The sequence below is a fragment of the Canis aureus genome, chromosome 6, assembly GCF_053574225.1.
Source record: "Canis aureus isolate CA01 chromosome 6, VMU_Caureus_v.1.0, whole genome shotgun sequence".
In the NCBI taxonomy this organism is placed as follows: Eukaryota; Metazoa; Chordata; class Mammalia; order Carnivora; family Canidae; genus Canis; species Canis aureus.
The window spans coordinates 58,369,438-58,394,603 of NC_135616.1; the positions used below are offsets into that span (position 1 = coordinate 58,369,438).

At 48.9% G+C, this 25,166-nt stretch overlaps 1 protein-coding gene and 1 long non-coding RNA gene across 6 annotated transcripts in view; one reads left to right on the forward strand and one right to left on the reverse strand.

Annotated features, from left to right (window-relative positions):
- The window catches only part of ASTN1 (astrotactin 1), a 299,363-nt gene that overhangs the window by 14,337 nt on the left and 259,860 nt on the right, over positions 1 to 25,166 (reverse strand). For 4 of the 5 annotated variants that reach the window (XM_077901789.1, XM_077901787.1, XM_077901788.1 and 1 more), the window contains exons 17-21: positions 20,418 to 20,686; positions 15,259 to 15,392; positions 11,478 to 11,629; positions 10,292 to 10,427; positions 3,390 to 3,490 (exon numbers count right to left, since the gene is read on the reverse strand). In XM_077901789.1, coding sequence (XP_077757915.1) covers positions 3,390 to 3,490; positions 10,292 to 10,427; positions 11,478 to 11,629; positions 15,259 to 15,392; positions 20,418 to 20,686 — 792 coding nt within the window. Of the gene's footprint in view, positions 1 to 1,039; positions 1,091 to 3,389; positions 3,491 to 10,291; positions 10,428 to 11,477; positions 11,630 to 15,258; positions 15,393 to 20,417; positions 20,687 to 25,166 lie in introns of all 5 variants that reach the window. The other variant, XM_077901791.1, reaches the window with a different exon arrangement.
- On the forward strand, positions 7,542 to 9,472 carry LOC144316195 (uncharacterized). Its single transcript, XR_013382049.1, has 3 exons — positions 7,542 to 7,851; positions 8,330 to 8,665; positions 9,326 to 9,472. It is a non-coding gene; the product is annotated as an uncharacterized LOC144316195 (long non-coding RNA).

The window sequence follows — 25,166 nt, forward strand, 5'->3', positions numbered from 1 at the left end:
ATGATCACCATCTGGGTTTGAAGGAGGCAAAGCATCTGGTTTTTCAGCAGAGCTGCTAGAACTATATTAATTTGTGAGGATCCCCTCACATAGTCCGCCTCATTAATCTGCATGTTTGCCCGTCCAGGACTCCCTCCTGGCTGGAGTGAAAGCACCTGCGGATGCTACCTCATTCTCTCAGCATTAAATTGACTTTCCTGCTCCCGGCTACTCTGCTGGGATTTCAGACACTCTTCTTTGTTGGGGAGCCCACGTGGGCAGAAGCACATCATGATGCACGTTGGGGGCTGGAATTAACCCAAAGGGGGTAATTTCTCTGTAGAGAAATAGAATAGTGGTCTGTCCCAGGCAGGCTACTCTATGTTGGTCACTCATTACTCCAGAGCCGCTGCCTGTCCATCCATTCCTGCAGGTAGCACGGTGCCGCAAATCTACCTGCTAATCACCTCCCTGATGCCCCATCAGCCTGCTGCTTATGTAGCAAGCAAGTCCAAGATGCCCACTGCCACCGACAAGGACATAAGCAGATTGTCCAAAACAGAAATAGCTGGGGCACCTTCTCATCACCTGCTCCTCTCTGGCGTGGAGTAGGGAATCAACAGATGATGACAGGAGGGTGCCCCCGGGCCTCTCCAGACAGCCTCTCATCTGAGGGTTTTCAAGCCCACACTCTGCTTTCATCATCAAGGGATTTCGAGACCTTCAAAAGTCATTTGGTCCATACCCTATAAGCCAGACAGCACTCACTCTGGAGAGAAGCACATCTGTCTTACAATAAAGGTCTCCATTCCACTGGAACATCCCAGTGGATTCTAACAATCCTGGAAGGGAGAATTATTATTATTATTATTTTGCTACCTGACTTGAACACTCTTTTTTTTTTCTTTCTTTTAAATGTATGTCTTTTCTTCATTCAGAGACAAAGAAAGGGCTTCACTCTTTTACACAATGACCTTCTAAATATCAATTTAACATTGTAGGCAAAATGCAAATTGATGTCAAATAATGAGTCTGAATGGTGACTCCGTTCAACACTCACTTTATAATCCTGGTCAGCTGTTCACTCGGCTCTGAATCTCAATTTCTGCATCTGTAAAATGGGGGCAGTATTCTATCCACTCAGTAAATCCTTATTGGGTCTTTACTAGAAAGTAGACTCTGTCTGGTTAAGGGCAGCGTTTTCAAATTAACAGAGACACTGATGCTGGAATTCTACGCTGAGCCGGTTTTAATCAGAGAAATACTGTGGCTGAACAGATTGCTGGCACCCTTGAATCACCTCATTTATGGCCCCTAACCCCAGTTCTATCAGGTTGACCATGAAGGCCACAATCTTAGAATGTATATTCCCTAGCATTTACTGAACAGTTACTATGGGATGGGCACTTAAAAAAAATACTTCAATTACATTCACTCATTTAATTCTTACTAGAATCAGGTAGGGCACTATTATCCCTTCTCCCATTTTACAGAGTGGTAAACTGAGGCATGAGGTGATGTAAGCTGCTCAAGTATACAGCAGAGCAGGAATCTGAAGCTGGATGGTCTGACTCCAGAGCCTAAGTTTATCTGTGACCTGTCAGTCACCACGCTGCCTTCCTTCTAAGTGCTAGGGACAGTATAGTGAGTAAATCGAACCAGACTCTGCTCTCCTGGAGCTCGCTGTCCAGTGAGGTAGATATTGGACACATGGTTACAATAACAGATGAATGTTCTGAAGGAAAGTAACATGATACTGTGAGGACATCTAGCAGTGGCCCGAGACCTCTTGACTGTACCAAGGAAGGGACACTTGACCCCAATTCTGTAGGCTGAGAGGAACTGATCAGTTAATCAGGAGTGGGGGTAGAGGGCATTTGAGGTAGTGAGACAGGCATATGCAAAGGGCCAGTAGGACTGGGAATGGTGTGGAGGGCCTGAGAGAGGCAGTGAGGCTGAAACGAAGAGATCGATGGGGAGAGTGAACAAGAAGAGGCTGGAAAAGTGGGTGAGGGTCACCTCATTTAGGTCATAATGTGAAGGTTAAGTATTTTAGTTTTTGTCACAAGAAGAACGGCAATCCATTAAAGAGTTTTAAGTAGGGGACTTAACATGATCAGATTCCAGAGTTGAAAATAACAGTGCCATGCATGTTAAAGGAGGCACTAAATGTGGGAATCCTTCCAGAAGCTGTAAAGTGCTACAGCATCAGTGATTTTAAGTAACGTAGGTCCTGATGACTCTTCCCCCTGTGCTTTTGCATCGCCACGCATACCCCTTGAGTACTATGGGCTTGCACCCCTCATGGTCAGCCCAATACACCTGGAGTCAGGAGCCAGGTAAAAGCAACCTGAGGGGCCAGCAATCAGCATGGCCACACCATTTTCCTTCCTGAAATTTGCACAGCCTGAGTTCCCAGCATCAGCCAGATGTTTCCGCTCACGGGCAAATCAGCCCCATTCCCCTGGAGACCCAGCAGTGGTTGGTGGGAGCACCATACTTGGTGTGAGAGCCCTGCAGAGGAGGTGCCTGGGGCAGCTGCATCCTGGCCGTGGAGGGCATGTAACGAGCTTCAGAGCAGAGGACACTATTAAGACATACCAGGGGGCATTGTGAGGAAGGGAGCTCCAGCTGCTGTTTATGCAACAGATGTTGACAGAAGACAAACTTCTGAAGTGGCAAGGACCGAAGAGGGACAATTCTTCACCAAGAAACTGGTCCTCGGTAACTTGGAAATACAGAATTAAGCATTTGGGCACCTGGGGCACCTGGGTGGCTCAGTGGTTGACCATCTGCCTTTGGCTCGGGGCCTGATCCTGGAGTCCCAGGATCGAGTCCCGCATTGGGCTCTCTTGGGTGGGGGGGGTGCTGCTTCTCCCTCTGCCTATGTCTCTGCCTCTCTTTGTGTCTCTCATGAATAAATAAGAACAACCTTAAAAAAAAAGGATTTGGGCACATCTTCGGTAGGGAGGGATATAGTAATGAATATCAAATCTGTAGCCCTTTCTACGTTTTAATTCAAAATAACTTTTCTGACGTACGCACACACATATGAAGAAGGTAAGTGACCTGATCAGAATCCTGAGGGCAGAGGTCACAAGTGCTCCACCATGAAGCTCAGTGCCTGGTGTGTTACCGCGTGTGGCCGGGGCTTTTGTCAGTGAGTCCTCCCAGCCCCCTGACTCACAGACTGTGTGAAATGATGGGGTAGGGTGAGGATCTCCACCAGAGGCAGAGGTAGAGGAGTATCCCCGGACATGTGCCATTCCGGGGCTGGGTCTTGAGTTCTCCTCACTTCCCGCTGAACCCCAGCTTGTTCTGTTTGATTCCCTTGCTCCTGCTTTCATCAAGGCGAGGGGAAGTCCCTGGGACATCCCTTTGCAGACTCTGCTGGCCTCAGTGTCACTTACCTTGAGCTTTGACATCATCCACCACGGGGCAAGGGGTCTTCACGATGACATCACTGGGCCTGGAGCGCCGTCCGGTGTTGTCGACTCCCCACAGTGTGAACCTGGCAGAGGGGGTGGGGGGGTGTCATTAGCAGAGAGAAGCTGAGGCCCTGGCTGCAGCCACGCTGTGCTGGGGCTGATCTGCCCCTGGCCACTCTTGCAACTTTCCGAGTGCTTGCTGCCACCACTCGGGTCATAACGTGTGCAGCCTGGAGCCTCTCACGGCTTTCTGGTGGGTCCTGGGCTGTAACTTGATGTTTCTCGTGGCAAGCATCAGAGCACAGAGCAGTGGTTCTCAAAGTGGGGTCCTCAGACAGGCAGTATCAGCATCACCTGGGTACTTGGTAGCAATGAAAATTCTCAGGCCCAACCCTTGACCTACCAAACCTGAAAGTCTAGAGGTGTTCTAATAAGCCTTCTAGGTGAGTCTGATGCCACTTGCACCCTGATAGCACCTGAGCCGAGGGAAGGAGTACAGATCTGTAGCAACTTGGGTCAGAAGTTTGGGTTGGGTCTCACGTCCCACTCCCGGCCATGTGGAGTTACTGCTAACTCCTCTGAGCTCTCTTCTCCCTTATCTGTGACATGGGATGATCATAAACCATTTGCAGGTCACTGTGAAGCTGAAATGAGATACTCATGTACAGAAAGACCTAGTTCAGTACCTGGAGCCCAATAAAACATACTGATTCTGTTCTGTCCTGCTTTGTGCTCAGCTGACATATTGACACAGAGGACTGAGGGCCATGTTCTCCTTGAAAGTCAGAGACCTGGGTATGTTGGCAAATCGAACTTAAACAAAAAAGAATGTAAAAAAAAGAAAAAGTCAGAGGCCAAAGAGCCTGCCTTGAGGGGTCCTGACTTGCCTGTGGCTGGGGGCTTTGCTTCCCACATGCAGCTTGTTCCAGGACCAGGAGCCCCGAGACGGCATGCTATGCCACCCCTGCCACTGAGAGGAGCCCTCCCGGGAGGAGGATAAAGACCTGGCTTTTGCACATGGCATGTGTCCTTGGGTGACGGAGGTGGATGGAGGGAAAGAGAGAATTCCAGGTTCTGCTACTCACGGAGGAATTTGACGATAACCATGCAGTAATCTCCAGCCCGGCGCCCCGGGACTCTAAGACTCTACAGAAAGTTGCTACTGCTGCCTCTCTTGTCCCTGTCTCTCTTATGGTGTGGCCATGGGAGGTTGCATTTATTGGCAAGTCTGGATTCTTTTTCCTTGTGGCAGAGCTCCAGGGAGGAAGACAGATGTCAGCAAGAGAGGTGCCCAGAGATGAAGTGGCCAGGGTCAGTGTTGGCCAAGCCTCAGACCGGCGGCTCGAGTGGGATAGAAAAGACTCGGAAATTGCCTTGTGAGTCTCTGTTGGCAGAGAAAAGTGCATCTACAATTCCCTCCCCATGGAGAAGCCCAGAGGAGGCTGGGTCCAAAGATCTGTGCACCGCCATCCCACCCCCTGGCATCCCCAGTCCTCAAGCTGCAATCACAGGCACCTCCTACAGGCAGGCGGCCTCCCACTGGAACTGAGAATGTGATGGCCTGCCTGGGGGCAGGGCTAGGACCACACTTGGGGACACCACAGGACTGCCTGGCCTCTTGGCTGTCAGTCAAGGCAGGGCCAGTGCTGAGCTTGCCCTCCTACCTACACAAGGTGGCTCAGTCCAATCCACTGGCCTCTGCTCCTTGGTTCAGATTGACCTTCTTGCCTGGTACTAACCCCCCCCCCCCCCCCCCGTGACCCTGGTCCAAATTCCAGCCCCTTGCTACTTTCCTCTCCCACCACCTCTCTCCTAGGTCTGAGTGGGCTCTGTAGCATAGCAGCCCCACACAGCTTCCCAGGCGCTGCCTGGACCCCTGGCAGTGGCAGCCCTCGAAGTGTCTTATTATCTGGCACATTCGCACACCTGAGCAGCCTGTACTGTTTCTAGAACTGTGATGGAGGCCACCAAACCTGAAGCTGGGGCATCCGATCCGCCTGTCTGGACCCTGCTTTGCTTCTGAGATCTGTCCTACAACCCAGGTCTCAGCTCAGGTCTAACTCCCTCCTCTGCCCACCTACTCCAGGCTGTCTGGAGCTTAGGTTCTCAGGGACAGGCCCAGGGGCACCCAGGGCAGGCCGCACACCTGCGCATGCAGTCTGGGATTCTCACGCATGGGCCAAGTTCCCCCTCCCACACCCGTGCCCCCTCCAAGAAGCTGGAGTGCTGGGGGAGCGTCCAAGGATGGCCACGGTCCCGCAAGCCTTGCTGAGCCTGCCCCGGGGTCTGAGTGAGCCCCCTTCTCTCACAGGAGACCCTGATGTGGAGGAAGTCTGTCTCCCCGCTCAGAGGCGGGCCACTTGACCTTTGTTGCAGACCGTGTCCTGACTCCGCTTCCGGCAGGCAGTTCTCATCAGAGTCGGGAGACAGCAAGCCCTGTTCTCTCCTGGGCCCCAGCCTGGGCACACAGCTGCTAGCTGGCCAGCCCCGTGCCCCATCTCACCTCTGGTTCTCTTCCTTCACTCCTCCCCTGCCACATGTCTGAGCCCCGCTCCGGTGCCCCTGCACCCCTGCGCCCCTGAGCCCCCGCCCTGGGTTCGGGGGCTGAGAGTCGGCCTGCCTGGTGGCCTATGCCCTGTGAGATGGCTAAGGCTCACTTTTCCTCTCCACCTTCCAGAAGGCTCCTGAGCACAGCCAGGACTGGAACCTCATGTGATGCGGCCTACCTGTATGTCTAACATCCCCTGCCCTAGACAGTCTGTGGCCGGGTTCCAGCCACTACATAGCAGAGTCCCTGGTCTGTGACGAGAAATGTTCTAAGAGTCAGGCACCAAACTGGCTATCAGAGGGACCCTCTGCCCCAGGGCCTGGGACGGGATGAGCTGTCCCCACACCCCAGTTGCTCCCACCCCTCTGGACAGCCTCGCTCTGTGCCCTCCTCACTGTAAGCTCCCCACTAACTCTATCGGATCAGGAGCTGGCACGAAAACGCCGGTACTTAAGTGAATTCTGGCAGTACTCTGATGGGGCAATTAGTACAAAATGTAGGGTCCTGAGCCCTTGGTACCTTGAGTAGCAAAGCAAGGTATCAGGAAAGAAAATGCTTCCCATAACCTTCTAAGTAGAGATGATGCTTATCCTAAGGGCCATTCCTTGGTGGGCTGGCTCTGTAGGTCCTGGAGGGACGCTGACGGCAGCCAGCTGACTTTTACTATAAAAACCCAGGGAGCACTTTACATACTTTCACGGGGAAAGCGGCACGTGCCATCCCTTCCAGAAGGGCTGCTCCGTTCCTTGTCAGCATTATAGTTTCCACCATGGAGCACTGGTAGGACAGTAAGAAGGCTAGCTGCAATGACTGGACGGAAGAGAGGAGGCCTACCCCTAAGCCGGAGGGCTAATGTGGAAGGACATATAATGCTAGCTCGACGCTTCTGGGCCCTTTCCACTGACACCCGGCTGGGTTGTTCAGCCTGTTGTTAGAGTCTGTAGGATGACACCTATATGGTGTGTGTATGTGGGTGGGGTGGGGTGGTGAGAGTGTGTAGGGTGTGTGTGTGTGTGTTTGTGTGAGGGAGTGAGTGGGTGTGAAAGTGTGTGGGGTGTGTGGGTATGTGAGAGTGTGTGTGTGAGAGTATGTGCATGGGGTGTGAGAGAGCATGTGGGGTGTGAGTGTGTGAGAGTGTGTGTGGGGATAGGTGGGTGAGAGAGTGTGTGGGTGGGTGAGAGTGTGTGAAAGTGTGTGCATGGGGTGTGAGAGAGCATGTGGGGTGTGAGTGTGTGAGGGTGGGTGGGTGAGAGAGTGTGTGAGAGTGTGTGCATGGGGTGTGAGAGAGCATGTGGGGTGTGAGTGTGAGAGAGTGTGTGTGTGTGGAGGGGTGGGTGAGAGAGTGTGGGGGGGGTGGCGGGAGAGAGTGTGGGTGTGTATGTGAGAGAGTGTGAGTGTGTGTGAGAGAGTGTGAGTGAGAACTGAGCGACGCAGCCTGGCTCTGGCTCCTGAAGCTCGGTGTGCATGGAGCACCCTGGGGTGCGGGGCTGACGGCGTCCTGGGCTGGGCGTGGCGGTTCCTGCTGGCGCAGCGGCTCCGGATCCCGCCCGTTTCCTGAACTACCCCAGAGGCAGCCGTTCTCCCGCGGGCGGGCGCAGCTGTGGCGGGAGGGTGGGCTGCAAGGGGAGTCACCTCCCCACTGGCCTCAGCTTCCTCTTCTGTAACCTGAAGACGTGGAGCCAGACACACTCTAGGATCCCTTTCAACCGGGGATTCTTAAAGTTTTCGTCCCGCCGACCCGGAATTCTCAGAACAATGCTTTTTAAACGCGTTAAAAGGCACAGGCTGCCCAGGTAGGCCGCTTTGCTGAAGCGCTTGGGCCTCGGACCGGGAAGAGGCGGCGCGCCCGGGGCGCTGCAGCGAGGAGAAGCCGGAGCTGAGCGCAAACCCGACCAGGTCTCAGCCACCGCCACACCCGCACGACCAGCCTGCGGTTCTGTGGGAGGCACTCGGGGGCGGCCGACCTTCAGTTGGCTCAGCGCTAAAGTGGGAGCAAAAGCCCAGCCTCGTCGCAGGGTCCCCGAGGGTCCCCGAGCGGCCGGCGCGCAGAGTAAGCCCCCTACACGGAGGCTGAGCTCTCCACGTTAGCCACGAGAAACTTCCCTGCAGTCCTGCTCACAGTTGCCCAGCGCGTGCCTCAGAAGCAAACGCACGCGTGAGGCCCGGTGCTTCCGACCGAGAACCGCGGGCCCTCGGAGGCCCCAGGCCCCAGGGGTCAGGCTTGGACCTGCGCGGAGGACCCGGCCTCCCCGGCGCCCCGCGGCCCTCTCCGCGTGACCTGCAGCGCCACCTAGTGGAGGCCGCTCCCTGCAAGGAGCCTGCTTCTCCCTCAGCCCCCGGCCGCCTCAGCCTCTGACTTCAACCCTCCCCACAGGCACTTGGTACCAGACCTAAGAGCGCGCCGGGCCCGGGAAGATCGCCCAAGACTGCGGAGAGCGAGAAGGCACCAGTCTCAGGTCTTCGATCAGGAAACGTGGCCAAGTCAGGCCAACCTGAGGAGGGTCCCAAGATGGGTGAAGGCGGGCCCCAGGAATGTCCAAATTCCTACTTACCGGTTGTGACGCAGTGACGGGAACTATTGAGCTCTTGTCATAAACGAGAATTCTGGCTTCACGGAGTCTGAGGTATTTTACTGGACCATCCCTAACCTTTGCGCCTTTTGCCCGTTCCCCTAATAAAGGGCCACAGCTGCCCAAGATTAAGAGAGCAGGTAAGAGTCATCTGTGGGCCAGCTTTCCCTCGTCCTAGGATCGTCCTTTCTGCCTCTGCATTTTCCAGCTTCTCTGGAATATTCCTTATCCTTATGTATCTTTCTTTTTTAATATTTTGTTTATTTATTCATGAGAGAGAGAGAGAGAGAGAGAGAGAGAGAGAGGCAGAGACACAGGCAGAGGGAGAAGCAGGCTCCTTGCAGGGAGCCCGGTGTGGGACTCGATCTCGGGACCCCCGGGGTCATGCCTGCAGCTGAAGGCAGACACCCAGCCCCTAAGCCAGCCAGGCACCCCTGTCCTTATGTGTCTTACTAGTAGGGCCCCCTTTACAGCTCTTCCTCCTAGACGGGGGGTATTCAGTCTAAGTTCCTCTTGCAATCAAGGCCACTCATATTTCTGGTGCTTTTCACCTTTGAATTCTTTAACTGTGGAAATGCTGAGGATTTATTCTGGCTACTTTGCCTCCATTTTGTGACCTCATCTATAAACTGTAAAATGTTTTTCATACTGATGGGGTCAAAAGGTCCCGGAACTACGTCACCAGGGACGCTGCTCTGGCCTCCCTCAATTTTCCCATCATGACTTAGAGCCCATCAATCGCTGTCCTCCTTTGGTGTCTTTTATGTCGCTGCTTCACAACTATTTTGCTATTGTTCCAGGAGCACAAGGAGAAATGAGGAAGCGGGCAGGCGCTCCCAGAGAGAAGAGGGCTGTTCCAAGTGCCAGGAGATAGGAGTCCACCGTATTTCCTTTGAAGAAAAATGCTGACCATCTCTACCTCTATAAACTACTTCTAAGTCACTGGAGCTTGCTTTCTAAAGCAGTGTTCTTGCTATTCTACTCCTTTTGCTTAAAAAAAAAAAAATTATCCCCCCTGACTTATAGCATTCACTCTATTTTTTTTTTTTTTTTTCCCAGAACTACTTTCTTCCAGTCCCTTTTACTCACCATCTGCTTCTGCTTCATTGGACAACTTGCCACTCACCTTCATGCCTCTTTGCTTTTGCCCTTGCTGGCTCCTCCGCCTGCGGTGCCTTTTCCAACATCACTCTACCTACTGAAATTCTACAAGATCCCAGTGAGGTGATGTCCACTCTAGTTAGAATTAACCACTCCTGGGGGACCTGGGTAGCTCAGTGGTTGAGCATCTGCCTTCGGCTCAGGGTGTGATCCTGGGGTCCTGGGATCAAGTCCTGCATCAGGCTCCCCGCAGGGAGTCTGCTTCTCCCTCTGCCTGTGTCTATACCTCCCTCTCTGTGTCTCTCATAAATAAATAAATAAAATCTTAAAAGAAAAAGAATTAACCACTCCTTTCTTTTCTCTTCTGCAACATGTTCCTTGTCTTCCATCTAGCTTCTATTTCTTCTTACCTGATGTTAAAGTTAGTTGTTTGTACATTTCCTATCTGAGTTGCAAACTCTCTGAAGGCTGGGGCTCTATTGTCTTTCTCAATCCTCCCTTTCAGTCCCTAGAACGTTCTCTATAACACTGATCAGGATAGGACTTGAGAAACTCAAAAGATTTTTCCGAGTTTCTGAAGGGAACTCAGGCAACAAAAAAGGAAGGAGCTCAGAGCCTTTGGAGGGTCAAGATATGGAATAGCCAGGCAGGTGTGTGTCACTCACATGTAGATGGTGTCCGGTTCCAGACATCGGATGATCAGAGAGATGGTGGTGAGCTGCTTGTCTGGCACCTGAGAGGGCATGGCACAAGGCGACTTTGCTCCAGAGATGATGTCGTCCACAAAGCTCAGCACCGTTTCTGCCCAGGGGGAAGGAATGGAAAAGGCCATGAGAAACAGCGCTGGCCAAACAATGAGGAGATGGCATCAGTTCAATGAGAACTTAACATCAGTGCCGCTTCATCCCCAGTCATCTCAAATTCCTGGTAGAGAAAAAAGACCTACAAAGAATTGTCTTCTCTGTTTCATGTTTAATCAATTTAGGGCCATTTGTCCAGAGTGAGTTCAGAAACAACTACAGCAAGATGTACACACCACATCTGTGAGTTCTTTTGTGAAATGTTCTTGGCAAGGGCAGGGAGCAGCTGCTGCGGGCAGTGGTCACTGCCAGCCCTTTGCAGTACCTGTGTGCATCTGGGAAAGGGCCTCGGAGGAAGCAGGAGACAGCTCTCCCTGCCTGAAGGCCGTGCGTACATCTCCCAGCCTCGCTCATCATTTCAGTAGAGCTTATTTACCCTGCATCAGACTGTGGATGCCACCATCCTGTGGCGGACCACACTCATGCGTAGGTTTTAGGGATGATTTATGTTGACCTTTCCCTACATGTAGGCAGCAAAATACTAAGGCATGGAACATTTTTCATGGGGGGTTTCCACTTCTTGAAGACTTCCCTCTTCTAGCTGGACCTGGCAATGCAGAGTTTGCTTTAGGACAAGACACGGGGTAAGCACATCTGTTTGCACATGCTTTTGCCCGGAGGGGGGCTATTAGCAAAGGAATTTTTTTTTTTTTCTGTAATCATGGCAGTGGTTAGCACAGAATTGTTTCCTAATTGTGGGCTAGGATAACTAGTGTACTCTATTGTTGTTTCTTTGTGAGTGTGCCTAGAGGCAATGAAATGGACACCTCTTTAATAAACAAAAAGAAAAACAAAATCAAAACAAGACTTTGTCAGACGCTCACCATGCAAAAACTCTTAAATGGACAAGATGGCTGTTCTTGATTGTCCCTGGCTCCTCCTCCACTGCCCTGGGATGCTGGAGGCCTGGAGTAAAGGCCAGGAGGCAGGGCATTTCTCTTTTCTTTTTACCAATGGGTTAAGATGAGCTCATGAAGTCAGAGATGCTCACCTGTCTCCACTTTGGAGTGGTCCATCCTGTCAGTGACCTTTTCTTGGCGGATGAGGTAATCTACAATCTGCACCCCGATTGGAGGCTCTGAGTGTTCCCACTCCAGGACTACCAGAGTGCTGCTGGGCTCATGGACCGTGGAGAGTCTCAGCCTGAGTGCAAGAAAGGGAGAAACAAGACATGGAGACCATGTTAGTTCTTTGATGCTCTTCTGATACCGGTCGCCTTCTCAAATGCTTTCCATTCGAGTCCTCCTTCTAACCTTTCTTCACCAGTCACTACAATGATCTCTCTGAGTGCCTGTCTCCTTCACTAGAGAGGAACAGTTCTTGAAGACCCCTGGAATCTATACTTTATTACTCTAAGTGCCTGTTACATATCAGGAACTCAACAGATGTTTGCGAATAAATAAAAAAGTAGGTGAATCAAAGATGAATGAACACCTACATCATATAGGGTCAATGGATACAGCATTCAGGGTGGCCCTTTACAGGGCTTGGAAATGTAAACTTCTGGATTTGCTCTCGAGAATAGGAGAATGTGCCTATAAAGCTCATGCCAAAGCTTACTGAGATGGTTTCTGGGAAAGCCCTATATCAACAAGGCCAAGATCAGCTCAGTTTCCATAGCATTGCCAGGATCTGCTCTGTGGGGGGAACCCTGGCTTTCCCTCTTGCTACGGGTACTAACATATTTCCTTCCTGACACTTTCTGCTGGCTGGGCCTTGCAGCAGGCTTGGTTTGAGGCTATGCTCATGGGGGGCTGCACTGGGCAAGAGAAAGTTGACCACATGTCAAGTTCTCCTCAGGGTGATGTCCTGTGTCTACAAACTCAGGCTCTGATTTTGGTTTCTTTCTTTGCTTTTGGGTTTCTTTGAATACCCTAATTCCTGACTCCAGTCTTTCTTTGATTTTTCCAACTCATAGTCTCCTTCCACGCAAATTGTCCCTTCTGACCACTTTTTTGCCTTGCCATCTCATACCTCCTTGTATCTTGCAGAGATTCAATAAACATTATTGACATTCAGTGGTATGGATCCCCTAATGGTTCAAGTGGTTTCAATTTGCTGCCTTGTTGTGACTTCATATGTGTATCTCAGGTTTCTTACTGGCTTCCAGTTGCCAGTTTCTTTCTAGACCACGGACTTCTGGGGATTTTCCCAGCTCCTTCCTGCTGACTCCAGTCTCCCTCCATCACACATGTCCCTGCCATTCACCCTCATCCTTGGTCCCCATATCTCACCACCTCTCAAAGTCACTGTCCTCTGGTCTCTACTCAGTTCACAGCTGCCTGTCGCTGGTCTCACTGTGACAGGTACTACAGATGGAGCACACCAAAGCAATGGTCGATTTCAATTCAGCAAATGTTTGTTAAGCACCTATTACTCATAAGAACGTGCTTGGTGCTAAAGACGCAGTGGTGCACAAGCCAGCTCCAGTCCTTTCTTTTATGGAGTGCTCAACAGACAAACATGCAATTATACACATGATTATAATAATGTGTGATAAGGACTTTAAGAAGAAATCACGGGAGGCTGTGGGAGCAATAGCAAGGAATTCAACCAGTGGGAAAATAATACAAAACACATGCTCTTTAGTGGCTTACTATGAAGGAGTGCATAGTTTGCATATGACATTAAAGATGGATTAGACCCAAAACAGTGCGGATATTGACAAATTCATTAATTAGAGTCATATGCAGAGTGCTATTTTGAAGAAAAAAGCATCAGGAAGTTTAAGTAAGTAACTAAGCCTTTCTGAGAAGTCAGATTCTGTGAAAATGTGGACTAAAGCCGGCCTCTACTGAGAAACATGCATGATTTACAGGGCCTCGTGTAAAACCAGAGAGCACTTCTATGTCCAATTACCAATAAACATTTAAGAAACGAAGGTCTGCTACTAAAAGGAGTGATTAAAATTGACAAGTGAAGTCCTTAATAGATGTTCCTGCTTATGGAAATTTAGCCCAATTTGATCTTTAGCAATGACATATAGCAATGATCTTTAGCAATGACATATAGAAAGGAAATCAGCCCTAGGCTACCAATGGTTGGATCTTGTGTCCACCCGATGATAACTATTTAGTGGCTTCAGTGTGACAAAATGCAGGTAGTTTTCTTAGTTGGTGAATCCATCTAGAAGCACCATCTGCTCTTATTGGCTCCCTTTATACCAAAAGAAAGGACTTTTACTGATAATGAACTTGATTCTCTTTTCACTCAAGAGGTCCAAGTCATGGTTGTAAAGAGCAAGAAGCCAAGTGCTGGTGTATCTAAAACTATCCAATAGAGAGAGAGCATGTAGACAAGAGAAGATGCTGGTTTGTGCTGATAGCTACTGTTGTGTTCTCATCTTTCTCCGTTCTCTTCCTGCTGACCTCTGGCTCTTTGATGCCTACCCATACTTCCTTGCAACAAATTCGAGGGCAGCATCCATAGGACCAGTTTCTCACTTGCTGGTGTCCTCCTGCTGACTCAACCCTCTTACTCCCACAGATCCTGATCCTCCCTTTGGGCTTTCTTTGCCTTGCCAACCCATGGGGCCATGCCATTCCAGCTGTTCCTGCCAGCACTCTTTATTAGACACCATATGTCTGTGCTTCATTCCCAGGGCAGATGCCATAGTAGAGGCTAACGGGGTTCCTGCTCAGGCCTTAACTGTCAGGATTTACAGGAATCTGGCCAGCTCTTTTCAGCCTTCCCTTGAGGGCAAGGGAATTGGACATGTTCATCCTGAACCATCTTAGCAGTCTTTTGTACTCTGTTCACCCCTCAAATGCAGAGGGCCCCTAATGTGCACCTCTGACCCACTCTTCTTCCGAGTTGATACTTAGTTGGGAATATTCTTTCTCATAGCTGTGGTTCCATTTCTTATTTCTTTGGGGTTGATTTAAGTCTTCTTATCTCTAGTATCTATCTTCCAGACCATCTTTCCCTCTGACCACTGAATGTCTCAGTAGGACTGCCCTGCTATGTCTCCAAGATAGGTCCAACTGAACACAGCCTCTCCCTCCAATCTGTATATCCTCTGATGCTTCTTTTCTCAGCTGTGGCCTATTTATCTTCCCAGCTACTAGGGCAGAAGTCATAGGTCCATTCTCTACTTCTTGTGTAGAGAAGTTACCCACACCAGCAGTTACCCATAACCCCCTGTTGGTTCTACCTAAAGTCATCTCTCTGTTGTGTCTTCTCCACATTATCATGCCTGAGATCATGGCTTCTTAGCAGTGGTGGCTCTGCTTCCTGCTTGATGACCTTGAGAAGGTCATTCAGTCTATCTGAACGCATTTCTTTGTTTCTTAAATGGAAGTGGTAACGGTCCTGGATGGCTCCACACAGTATTGCCACCCAGGAAATGTGTTGTTGGCCTAGCAGAGTCTCACTGCAGATCTCTCACTTTCTCCACTGCAACGTCACTTTACCCCTCTGATCTTCTGGCCATGCTGTCCTACCCTCTTCACCTTCAAGGAGAAATTCATGTGCCATTTCTTTTGTGAAGCCTTCACCATTCCCCAAATTCAGACTTGACCATTCCCTTTCACACTTGACTGAAATGTCTCTTCTAACTCTTAGCAGACCATGTCTTCTACTATTACACTCTGTGTGCCTGCCTCCCCTGAGATTGAAAGCTCGCTGAGGCCAGGCGCTGCCTCATGCTTTTCTTCCTATTACCTAGCACCGAGCCTACTGCTTTGCAATGACTGGACACTCAGTAATATATTTTGCAGAAGAATCAAGCAGAGGTGTGCACACGAATGAGAGGCAGAGAAGGGGAATCATACACCGGCTGCGGGAGGGGCGCACAGGTGGGGAGTCCATCAGCTCCAAAAGCGGTGGAGTCACATCGACACCAGTCCTCGATGACATCTCCGGTCCCTGAGCACCAGAGGGAGCTCATGGTGGCCTCCTGTAAGAGCTGCAAAAGAGGACAGAGGAAAGAGTGAGTGTCCGGAAGCCAGGGCTGAATCACCACAGGCAAGAGACAAAATCAAAGCTTTGCTTGGTCCTAGATAATGCCCAGCCAATAGGCTGTGGCACTGCTTCACCATTTTCTGATCTAAGATTCCTACCCCAGGAGACCATTTCTGGGAAGCTAGACCTCGGAGGACCTCTTGGGCGCCATTCTCTCTCAATGTAACAGTTCACCCCTGTGGTTGAGGGCTGTCACCTTGGAAGCAAGTCTTACTTCTCCCTCCTTCTCCCTCTGTCAACCCACATCTGAGGCCCTTACAACCATAACCTCTTTACCACCAACTGCCCCGACGTCTCTTCCCTCTGCCCTGTGGCACTTGGCCTTTCTCAAATGCCTCTCTGGTATCCTCTCTTGCCCTCTGCACCCTGCCCAGCACTACTTCAGCATGCCTTGTACCTCAAGTACAATATCTGTACAGATCTGCCTTGGGTTGTGATTGTGTGTGAGGCCTCCCTTTCCTGGTAGAAGGTAGAAAGAGTGAGGCATTCATTTGGGCTGCGAACTGTGCTCTAGAGCAGTGTGTCCTGGGTGAGGACTTAGGCTCTGCCAATTGCCACCATGTGACCTGGGGCAAATTAGATAAACTTGGTTTGATAAACCGGATTTAAGAGTCAAAGGGATTAGGTCACTTCCTCACTTCATGCTTTGCCTGACTGAACCAAATTCAAGTAAAAAGTCTACTTTTTTTAAACTAGGAAAACAGACTTTTCATTGAGAGAGACAGAATAAAGAGGGAACTGTGGCTGCCCGTGTAGTCTTCAATCAATCACTAGCTAAACACCTATACAGGCCTATTTCTTGGGCTAAGCATTAAGAATGCAGTGATGTGTAAGACACATACGGCCCCTGCCCACATAACTCTTGCAGCCAAATAACAAATAAGTGAACAAACCAAAGTTACATAAGTGAACAAATAACTAGGACTGGTGGTATGGGCTCCAAAGGAAAGGGGTGAAATGGGACAGGAGGGACAAGAAAGGAGGGCAATCTCACAGAGGGGTTTGGAAAGGCCTCCTGGAGGAGGTGTGTTTTTATCTGAACTTGGAGGGACAGATCAAGAGTTCTCTGGTCACAGAAGATGGGGAAGTGTTCCAGGCAGAAAAACTAGTATTAAAAGGACTTCAGCCTGGATGAAACTTGACCTCTAAAATCAACTGAGAAAAGGCTCCTCAGGCTGTAAGAGACCAAGTGAAGAGCACAAGGTGCTCAGCAGGTGGGAGGGGGCGGAGCCTGTTACAGATGCCAAATGGGCCTGGTAAGGGGCAGTGTCACATTCTAAGGGCAGGGGAAAGCCATTAAAGTGTTTTATTTATTTTTAAAAAAATTTTATTTACTTATTCATGTGAGACACACAGAGAGAGGCAGAGACATAGGTAGAGGGAGAAGCAGGCTCCCTGCGGGGAGCCCAATGTGGGACTTAGTCCCAGATCGTGCCCTGAACAGAAGGCAGATGCTCAACCACTGAGCCACCCAGGTGCCCTGCCATTAAAGTGTTTTAAAGAGGGGAGCAACATGATCCGATCTTCAACCCAAAGGAGTAAGGACCAACACTTATTATTTTTTTTTATTCATTTTTTAACTTTTATTTACTTATGATAGGCACACAGTGAGAGAGAGAGAGGCAGAGACACAGGCAGAGGGAGGAGCAGGCTCCATGCACCGGGAGCCTGATGTGGGACTCGATCCCGGATATCCAGGACCGCGCCCTGGGCCAAAGGCAGGCGCCAAACCGCTGCGCCACCCAGGGATCCCAGGACCAACACTTATGATGACAAACATTTCTTCAAAAGTTCTAACTTTCCACCTCTGATTAACACAATTCCATGAGTTCCTACTCCCTGAATCCTGGGCTATTGGTAACTGAAGAATGTAGGACAGGGTAGAAGAGGAGAATCAAGAAGGAGCCCTTTTGGACAGGAAGAGAAAAAAGATTACATTTTTCTTGGTATCTACAATTGTTAAGCATTGCATCCTCATTTGTTACTAGATTTAATCCCAAGTCCAGAAAAGAAATAGGATTTTCCCATTTATGTTATTATTTGGCTTTAAGGAAAGTAGCTGAACTTTAAGCCAAGTTCATCCACCCATTCATTCCTTCATTGATTTATTTCATTCATTTATTCAGCAGAGTGTCAACTACTGGTAGGCACTGGGATTCTATAGAAGAGTGAGAGCTTCTCATAGTCTACAGAAAAGTAAACAGATACGTGTGCACTCATGATAGCAGGGGCTGTAGAAGGTGTAGGGACATAGACAGTGGGGGATACCTGCAGGAACAGGGGTGGGCCTGGGAGAATACGGAAGGGTTTGTCATAGCTGGTGATGCTTGAGTTGAAAACTGGAAGTACTGTAACAGCAGGAGTTTGCCAGTGGCAGAAATGTAGGAGAGGCTGTTCCCGGGAGAGAGAGTGACAGTCTGAAGGGTCAGATGTACAACAGAAAATATATTGTGTTTAAGGGGGTACCAGAGGTTAAAATTTAGAGAATAGGATATAAAGTATAGAGAGAGTGCAACCTAACCAGGTAAGCGAGGACCAAATTGGACAATGAACTGCCCTTATAATGATATACTAAGGATTTTAGATTGCATTTAACAGATTCTGCAGAGCTACTGAATTTTCTTGCTGCAATAGGATCTGATGTATTGGGAGGATGGATTCAAGGTATCTGTGTTCCTGGTGATAGATAGATGTTAGGGAGTGACAAGAAGAGTTAGGGAAGCATACCTGGCCTCAGGCTTGGACAACTTGGTAGAAAAGAATCTCATTCACTGGGATTAAAACACAATGGTAACTGTCTACGGTGGAAAATAGTGAGTTCAAGTTTGTTGGGTTTGAGACACCTGGTGGGTTCTATGGTTTGACCTACTGGTTTCTAGACTGTTTCTAATCACTAGACTGAAATATGGCATCATAAATGATTTAGTCCCATAGAAAGAGGCCAAGGAGGCCAACAGAGGTTAGAAAATTGGTCCCAGGGCATCCCAGGTGGCTCAGCGGTTTAGCGCCGCCTTCAGCTCAGGGCCTGATCCTGGAGACCCGGGATCAAGTCCCGCGTTGGGCTCCCTGCATGGAGCCTGCTTCTCCCTCTGCCTGTGTCTCTGCCTCTCTCTCTCTCTCTCTCTCTCTCTCTCTCTCTCTCTCTTTCTCTGTCTCTCATGAATAAATAAATAAAATCTTAAAAAAAAAAAAAAAGAAAATTGGCCCCAGACATACCAGAGGAGTAGAGGTAAGAATACATACCGAATTACTGGTGTCATGACTTAACACTTCTCTTCCTTTACTACTTTACTCTGTATCTCCACTCTTTGTGAGAAAGAGGAAGTAAGAAGGAAAAGCAGAGGAGCAGAGAGAATGAACAGAGGAGATGGAATATGTTTAAGGAATAAGAGAGAAGAAATGTGGGATGGTGACTGAAGCAGCTCAGGGCCACCTTGCCTACATGTTCAGAAATTAAACGTTCAAATATGGCCAGGTGGATGATCTCTCCCAAGTTCTCTCTTAAAACCAGTGCAGGGAGACAGGGAAGGGCTAATGTCTGGCAAGTAGGAGTTCCAGACAGGGAGATGCTAAACACAAAATTTCCTTCAGCTTCCCCATTTTGCCCATGATGCTCCTGCAGGAAGCTGGGAGTCTCTGTTCTCCTCCCACCCAGCTCTCCCCTACTCCATAGATCTGCATGCCTTGTCCCATAGGGCAGTGCTATGAGGTGCTCCCTACCTCTGCTCTTCTGGGGCAAGCACTGAGGTAAGGGCACTGGATTCAAGCCACCACAGCTTTGGGTCTCCATGGTGACACCAATCCATCCTTCTCACCATCCTTGCCAGCCCCCTAGTTTCTTTTCCACAGCTCCTCCTCCCCAGTCACTTCTACTAGAATGAAGAGGAATTCATAGGCCAAAGGAACCATTTATCCTTTTGTTCCCGTGAGAAACCTTGTTTTAAAACACTCAGTGAACTATCAGTGGCAGAAACAGAAAGGTGAGAGCAGCACACACGTGCAAAATCCCTCCTTGCTGGTCTGAGCATCACCTATGAAACAACTGTGACACACCAGGTGTCCCTTAAAAGAGGAAAGAGAAAGCAATTATCACCCTGCCTGGATGGGCACAGCTCTTGGGCAGGGAAGCAGCTCTCTGCTCTCACTATGTCTTGTCCCTCAAGGTCGCCTTTGCCTATAGTCTCAGAAGTCCCACACCCTGAGCTTTCGTGTTTTTATTCTTGTCATCGTCATCATCGTTGCTGTTGTGTGTGCTGTGACCCACTCTGTTCTTTCTGTCCTTGAGGAGATCAGAGAGCTAGGAAATGAGCTAAGCCACTGTCTCTGCCACATTTCTCCAACTTATCCTTTTGGGCCCATTCATTTTCTCATAGCACCTTTGGAAAGGGAGCCACAGAGGGAAAGGAGAAGTGGCTGGGAAATGTCATGACCTAGCAGCATAACATAAGGCAGAAGATTTGCAAGGAGGTGGTTTTTTATGGTGAGCCAAGGGCAGGAAACCATCCCCACCCCCCACCCCCAGACTAAGACCAGACTCTTCGCTTTGAGACCTGTGCCTGAAGCACTCCTTCTAGCCAGATTGCAGCCAGTTCAGGCCTGGGATCTGTTAGGACAGCAGAGCCTCTTCCCATGACTGTCCCCCAGGCTTCCTGAAAAATGACTTTGGTGACTAGGAATGCCATGTCTCCTGATCTACCTTCTTTCTCCAGCCCTTGTTGCTCAAGAACCTACACAAATGCTGAGTTGTGACTCCTGAGTCATTACCATGGGTGTTGTGATGCGCTGATTTGATTTAATATGCAAACATGCAAATCTAAGCAAATTATGTGCCTGGATTAGCTAAACAAAAAGTCTCACCATCCATATTCTAGCACAGAGCTCAACTATACCCTGTCACGTCCCCAGGCCATTTGGAAAACCCTCTGTTGTTGCTGATGCTTCCCTGAGTCAAGAGTCCCAGGCCTCTTACCCTCTGGGTCTGGTTATTGGTCACCAGTTCATAGATGGGGGCTGCTCTGGTCACCTCCAGCAGAACTGGCTCAGCAGGAGTGTCAGGGCTGGATGTCACATGACACAGGGGGCAGGATGAGGGGCATCGTCCCTTGCTTTGGCATTCCATGCGGACTCCAGCCGCCATGCGCTTGGTGCCAGACTCCGACAGGCTGGCGATGTATTCTGGGAATGTCAGCACCTTGGGGTCTCTTTCCCGCTCCTCTGACTCGTCAGATGGGGAGTTGCCTGCCAGACACAAAATGAAGAGGAATGATGAAGCAGGCAAAAGAGCAAGGTCTTGCATGATCTCATGGCCCTTGAGTGCTGGAATCAAATCCTAGGAAGGTCACAAAAAATCACTGACATGTTACAGGATGTGATTCTGATGGCCCATTCAATGCAGGGAACCCGTCCTCCCAGGAACCTATTAGAGTTGGAGAGCCTTCCAAATGTGAGATCAGGTGGTTTCCCTCTGGAGAATCCTCAGCTCCACTGATCGATCCCCTCAGGGGGATGCATCTGCAGTGTCTGTGCAGGACCTACAACTATTGTCAGTAATACAAACAGTAACAACAGTGATTATTCTAAGACTCAGTATCTTCATCATAAAATGAAGATATTGATCGTACCTACCTCTAGCATTGTGTGATGAATAAACGGCAAAATGTTTTTAAAGCACATAACACAGTGGCTATTGATGTCCAATCATCATCCTAACAGTTTTAAGTATAACTAGAGGTAAGGTTTACCTAAACTATGAAGCGAGATCTGTTCCGGACCTCCTTTAACCCTTAAGAGAACTCTCTGCAAGGAGTTCTACCATTGCACCCATTATATGGATGAAGGAAGCAAAGCCAAGAGCCTCAGGATCACACAGCTAGTCTGCTGTAAGCACTAGGATTTGAATGCAGTTTGGTCAGATTCCAAAGCCCTCAGGTCATTTGGGAGGAAGAGGATTTTTCTGCTTCATTATTCATCAACATATTAAAGATGTGGGAGGGAGTTTGGCCTTTTTCATAAAGATGTGCAATCCAGAGAGATGGATTTATATTGCCCTTGAATGATGAGTGAAAGATAGAAAAATTCTTGGTTTAATTTTGGTTTATTTTTCTCAAAGATGAGAAATGCCTACCTGAAAATAAATACTACTTTGTTCCCTATAGAAGAAAGCACTGCTTGGTATTTGTCTTCCAAGCCTTTGTGATTTCCCATTTAACTTATTCATGCTAGATGAAGATGGAAGTACAGTACACTGACCAAAAGCCCTGGGCTCTGTAAGAGATTCCAAAGTCTTTATGATACAGTTGCAGGTTTGAACATCAAACAATTTCATGGAGACCACTAGGCTTTTAGAAGCCAGGGGCAGATAGAGAACATTCATCCTGGGCATCTTGGACCTCTCAGGAATGTGGTACTTGATAGGTCAGATATTTGGGGGGCATGGCTGGAAGGGTTTGCAAAGGGATTCCAGAAGGTGACTGTGAGCTACAGCTCATTGACTTTCTAATAGGGTTCTCTCTCATGGGGTCCGGGGAGCTCTCTGCTCTCCTCCCCCGTGTTTGCTATGTAATGTGAACCCATTTGGAAATGTCATGAGACATATCAACACTCTTGTTCCCCAGATGAACAACCTCATTATGAGGCTGAGGCATCTTCATCCAGAAGCTCCAGTGGCATGGGACTCCTCCTGCACGTGAAAGCAAAGGACTCACTCAGTGACTATAAACATGGGATATAATTTATTTCACATTTGCAATTGATCTAATAGCAAACCCAGAGTTGAACCAAAGCCTTTCCTGGGCTCCTAGAAGCACATAACTGCACACACCAAAACTGAGAATGATGTTATCAAGCAGGGAGGCCCAGGAGCCCACACCAGCCAGCCCCAGAGTCACTCAGAACCACTTGTCAATCCTGATTGACATTCAGGTTTATGCCACTCTGTCGACCCTGCGGCTGGGAGTATTTGTAAAGTGAGCACAATCTAGCAGAAGTCTCCTCACCCAGGCCTCCATCTTCAACAGGCTACAGGAACCAGGCAGGCAGAGATAAATGAGGTGAATGGATTCTTGATATGATTTCTAGAAAAAACAGGCCTTCATTTTTGGGAAAGTGAATGAAATTTAAAAACAAGATCAGGAAAGACATGGTGCTCCTTTTCAAGACAAAGTTTAAAAAATTTTGCTGTGCAAACCATGCCAGAGAGCTTGCAGGTCTCTTGGAGGGCCCTGTGGCTCTTGCAGGTCAGATGCATTTCATCAACCCACCCACAGCCCTCCTCGGTGAGAAAGTCTTCAACAGAGGCGGGGAAAGAGTTCCCACGAAATGACCGCTAGGTGGTGATATCAAGTCTAAAATGACTTCTGAGAGAGGAAAAATCTGTGATGAGTTCTGCGTGGCCACTTTGGCACCACAGAAAACAAACGTATGGAAAACTCACACCTGGCTACTTGAAAAAGTTTGTAGTGGTACCATTTTTTTTTCTATGAAATAGTAAAAAAATGAATGAGCAACACACTTCCATAAGATGCATCCTAAGGAGAAACATAATCGAGACAGAACTCAGAGACAGAAAATTAAAATCCCCTTCGATGGAGTAACATTTGCAAGGGGAAATAAGACTCCATCAAATTCCTTTTCTCTCACGTTTAATCCCCAAATACCCAGGAAGTCCACCCCCTCCCTCCCCTACCGCACACCCCATACACGTCCTTGGGTAGGATGCACCGTTCTGAGAGTCGGATGCGGCCACTAGAGGGCACTGCGCCCCCAAACACAGGGTTGCTCAGTGACCACCTCCCTGCCCTCCAGCACTCCATCAGCACCGCTTGTAATTGCTGTAAACATTGGAGGGGCTGTTCCTTGGCCGCTGTCTTCTGACTATCCCAATTAAAATCAGGATTCAGCGAATCCCTCTCAATATCCTCCAGCTCCTGGTAGGTGCAAGGTTCCGGAGGAGAGAGGCGTGCAGAGGAGGATGCAAAAGCAGATAGATGGTGGCAGACCACCAAACTCTCGAATTAAGCCTGAATCCTATTTTCCTTCTCCTGAAAATCTTCAGGTCCGTAGAAAGCGGGCCTTCTGAAGGCCCCTCCAAGTCCCATTATCAGGCAGCACAGAGCTGTCTAGAGAAGAGCTGGATTTATACAGAAGTGATGAGCAGTGAACTCCCAAAGCCATCTATTCAGGCTCCAGCAAAGAATAGAGATGTGTGTGAGAAAGAGATTTTTCAAAGAGGAAATGCATTTTCCATGCACAGTTAAAGACACAATTGGGAAATACTCCTTAAAATGATGGAGTCCGGTGGTGAAAGCCCAGATAAATCTCCCTTTGCCCAAAGAGAGCACCTATAACCATCATGTCTGTGGCAAGTGAAAGAGTAGCTCAAATCCCAAAAGCTTCAGGAGAGTCTGATCTTTGACATTTGCTTTTAACTCCCCCTCAGAGGTAGAGTGGGCAATAGACAGGTCTGTGTAGAGAGTCACAGGGAGGAGACCCCACCTTCTTTCCTTAGGGTTCAATGACTCCCCCCTCCACTGCTTACTCTAATTACAGTCCATAAGTATTTCTTGCCTCTTCTGCCCTCTAGATCCTGGGTGGAAATGTTCTAGAACTTTAAGACCCTGTCTCTTGATAAAATGGATATACAATTTCAAAAGTTACAGAGTCTCTGGACATAAGAAAGAAGCTACAGTTAAGGTCTTAAAAGATTATAATTGGCAAAGGTGATCAAGAACACCGAGGTGTGGCCCGCTCTTATCCCTGTTTGCAGAATTCATCTCGTTGCTCTCAGGGAGGCTTTGGAGTCCAGCCATGACACTTAGCTTTCTTATAAGTAGAAGAACAGCCAACCTGGAATGTAGTTAACAACCCCAAAACTGCAAAGCATTTTGCAAATACAGTTTGCTATAAATAAATGCCTTTTGCTTTAGGCTAAATCTGTATCCTACAGCACACAGTGGATGAATTTCCCCAATAGAATATTGTGGAACGAGAATATTGGCATCCTCGATGTTCAGAATCTCATTGTGGATGAGCCCATGGCCTTAGGTGTGTACATACTGACCCACCTAGACTCTGGAACCATGCAAGGATGATAAAAGTGACTGACCCATCCTCATGCAGGGTCTGCTCTGCTGGTAGGAACTGACAGGTCATGGAGGTGGATTAGTTGTTATGAAGTAAATTGGTACAATTCCTCTAGGATTCTGGGACTGCTTAAGAATCTCTCTCCTGAGTTGGTGCCCAAGGCAATGAGATGTTAATGACATCACAGCTAGAACTACAGAGGTAGTTCATTAGGCAGCAAAAAAATCAAATGCAAACTAATTAGATCCTAGCTCTTGGAGACAGCTTAGGATCTATGGGAAAGAAGACATGGGGCAAATGAAACACAGCCATGGTCAACTGCGCCCTGGAGCTCACAGGCACCCTGCATTCCATCCCTCTCCAGCCAGTTCCTGTTCACACCGGGTGTCCTGGAGTTATCTGAATTCATACTTCCGTCCATGCACTCTAGCTCAGATTAGTCTCTCAGGATGTCTGGTCACATCTTTGGACAGAGGTTCAAGTCACCCTGGATGACTTAAATTGAACTCCTAGACTTGCCATAAGACAGTCTCTAAAATCTGAATAAAGTACAATGTGATGGATTAATAATCAAGGGAAAGAGGAGAGGGCGTAAACTGGCCACTTCTCTCTACTCCTCTGTATGAGACAATGAGTG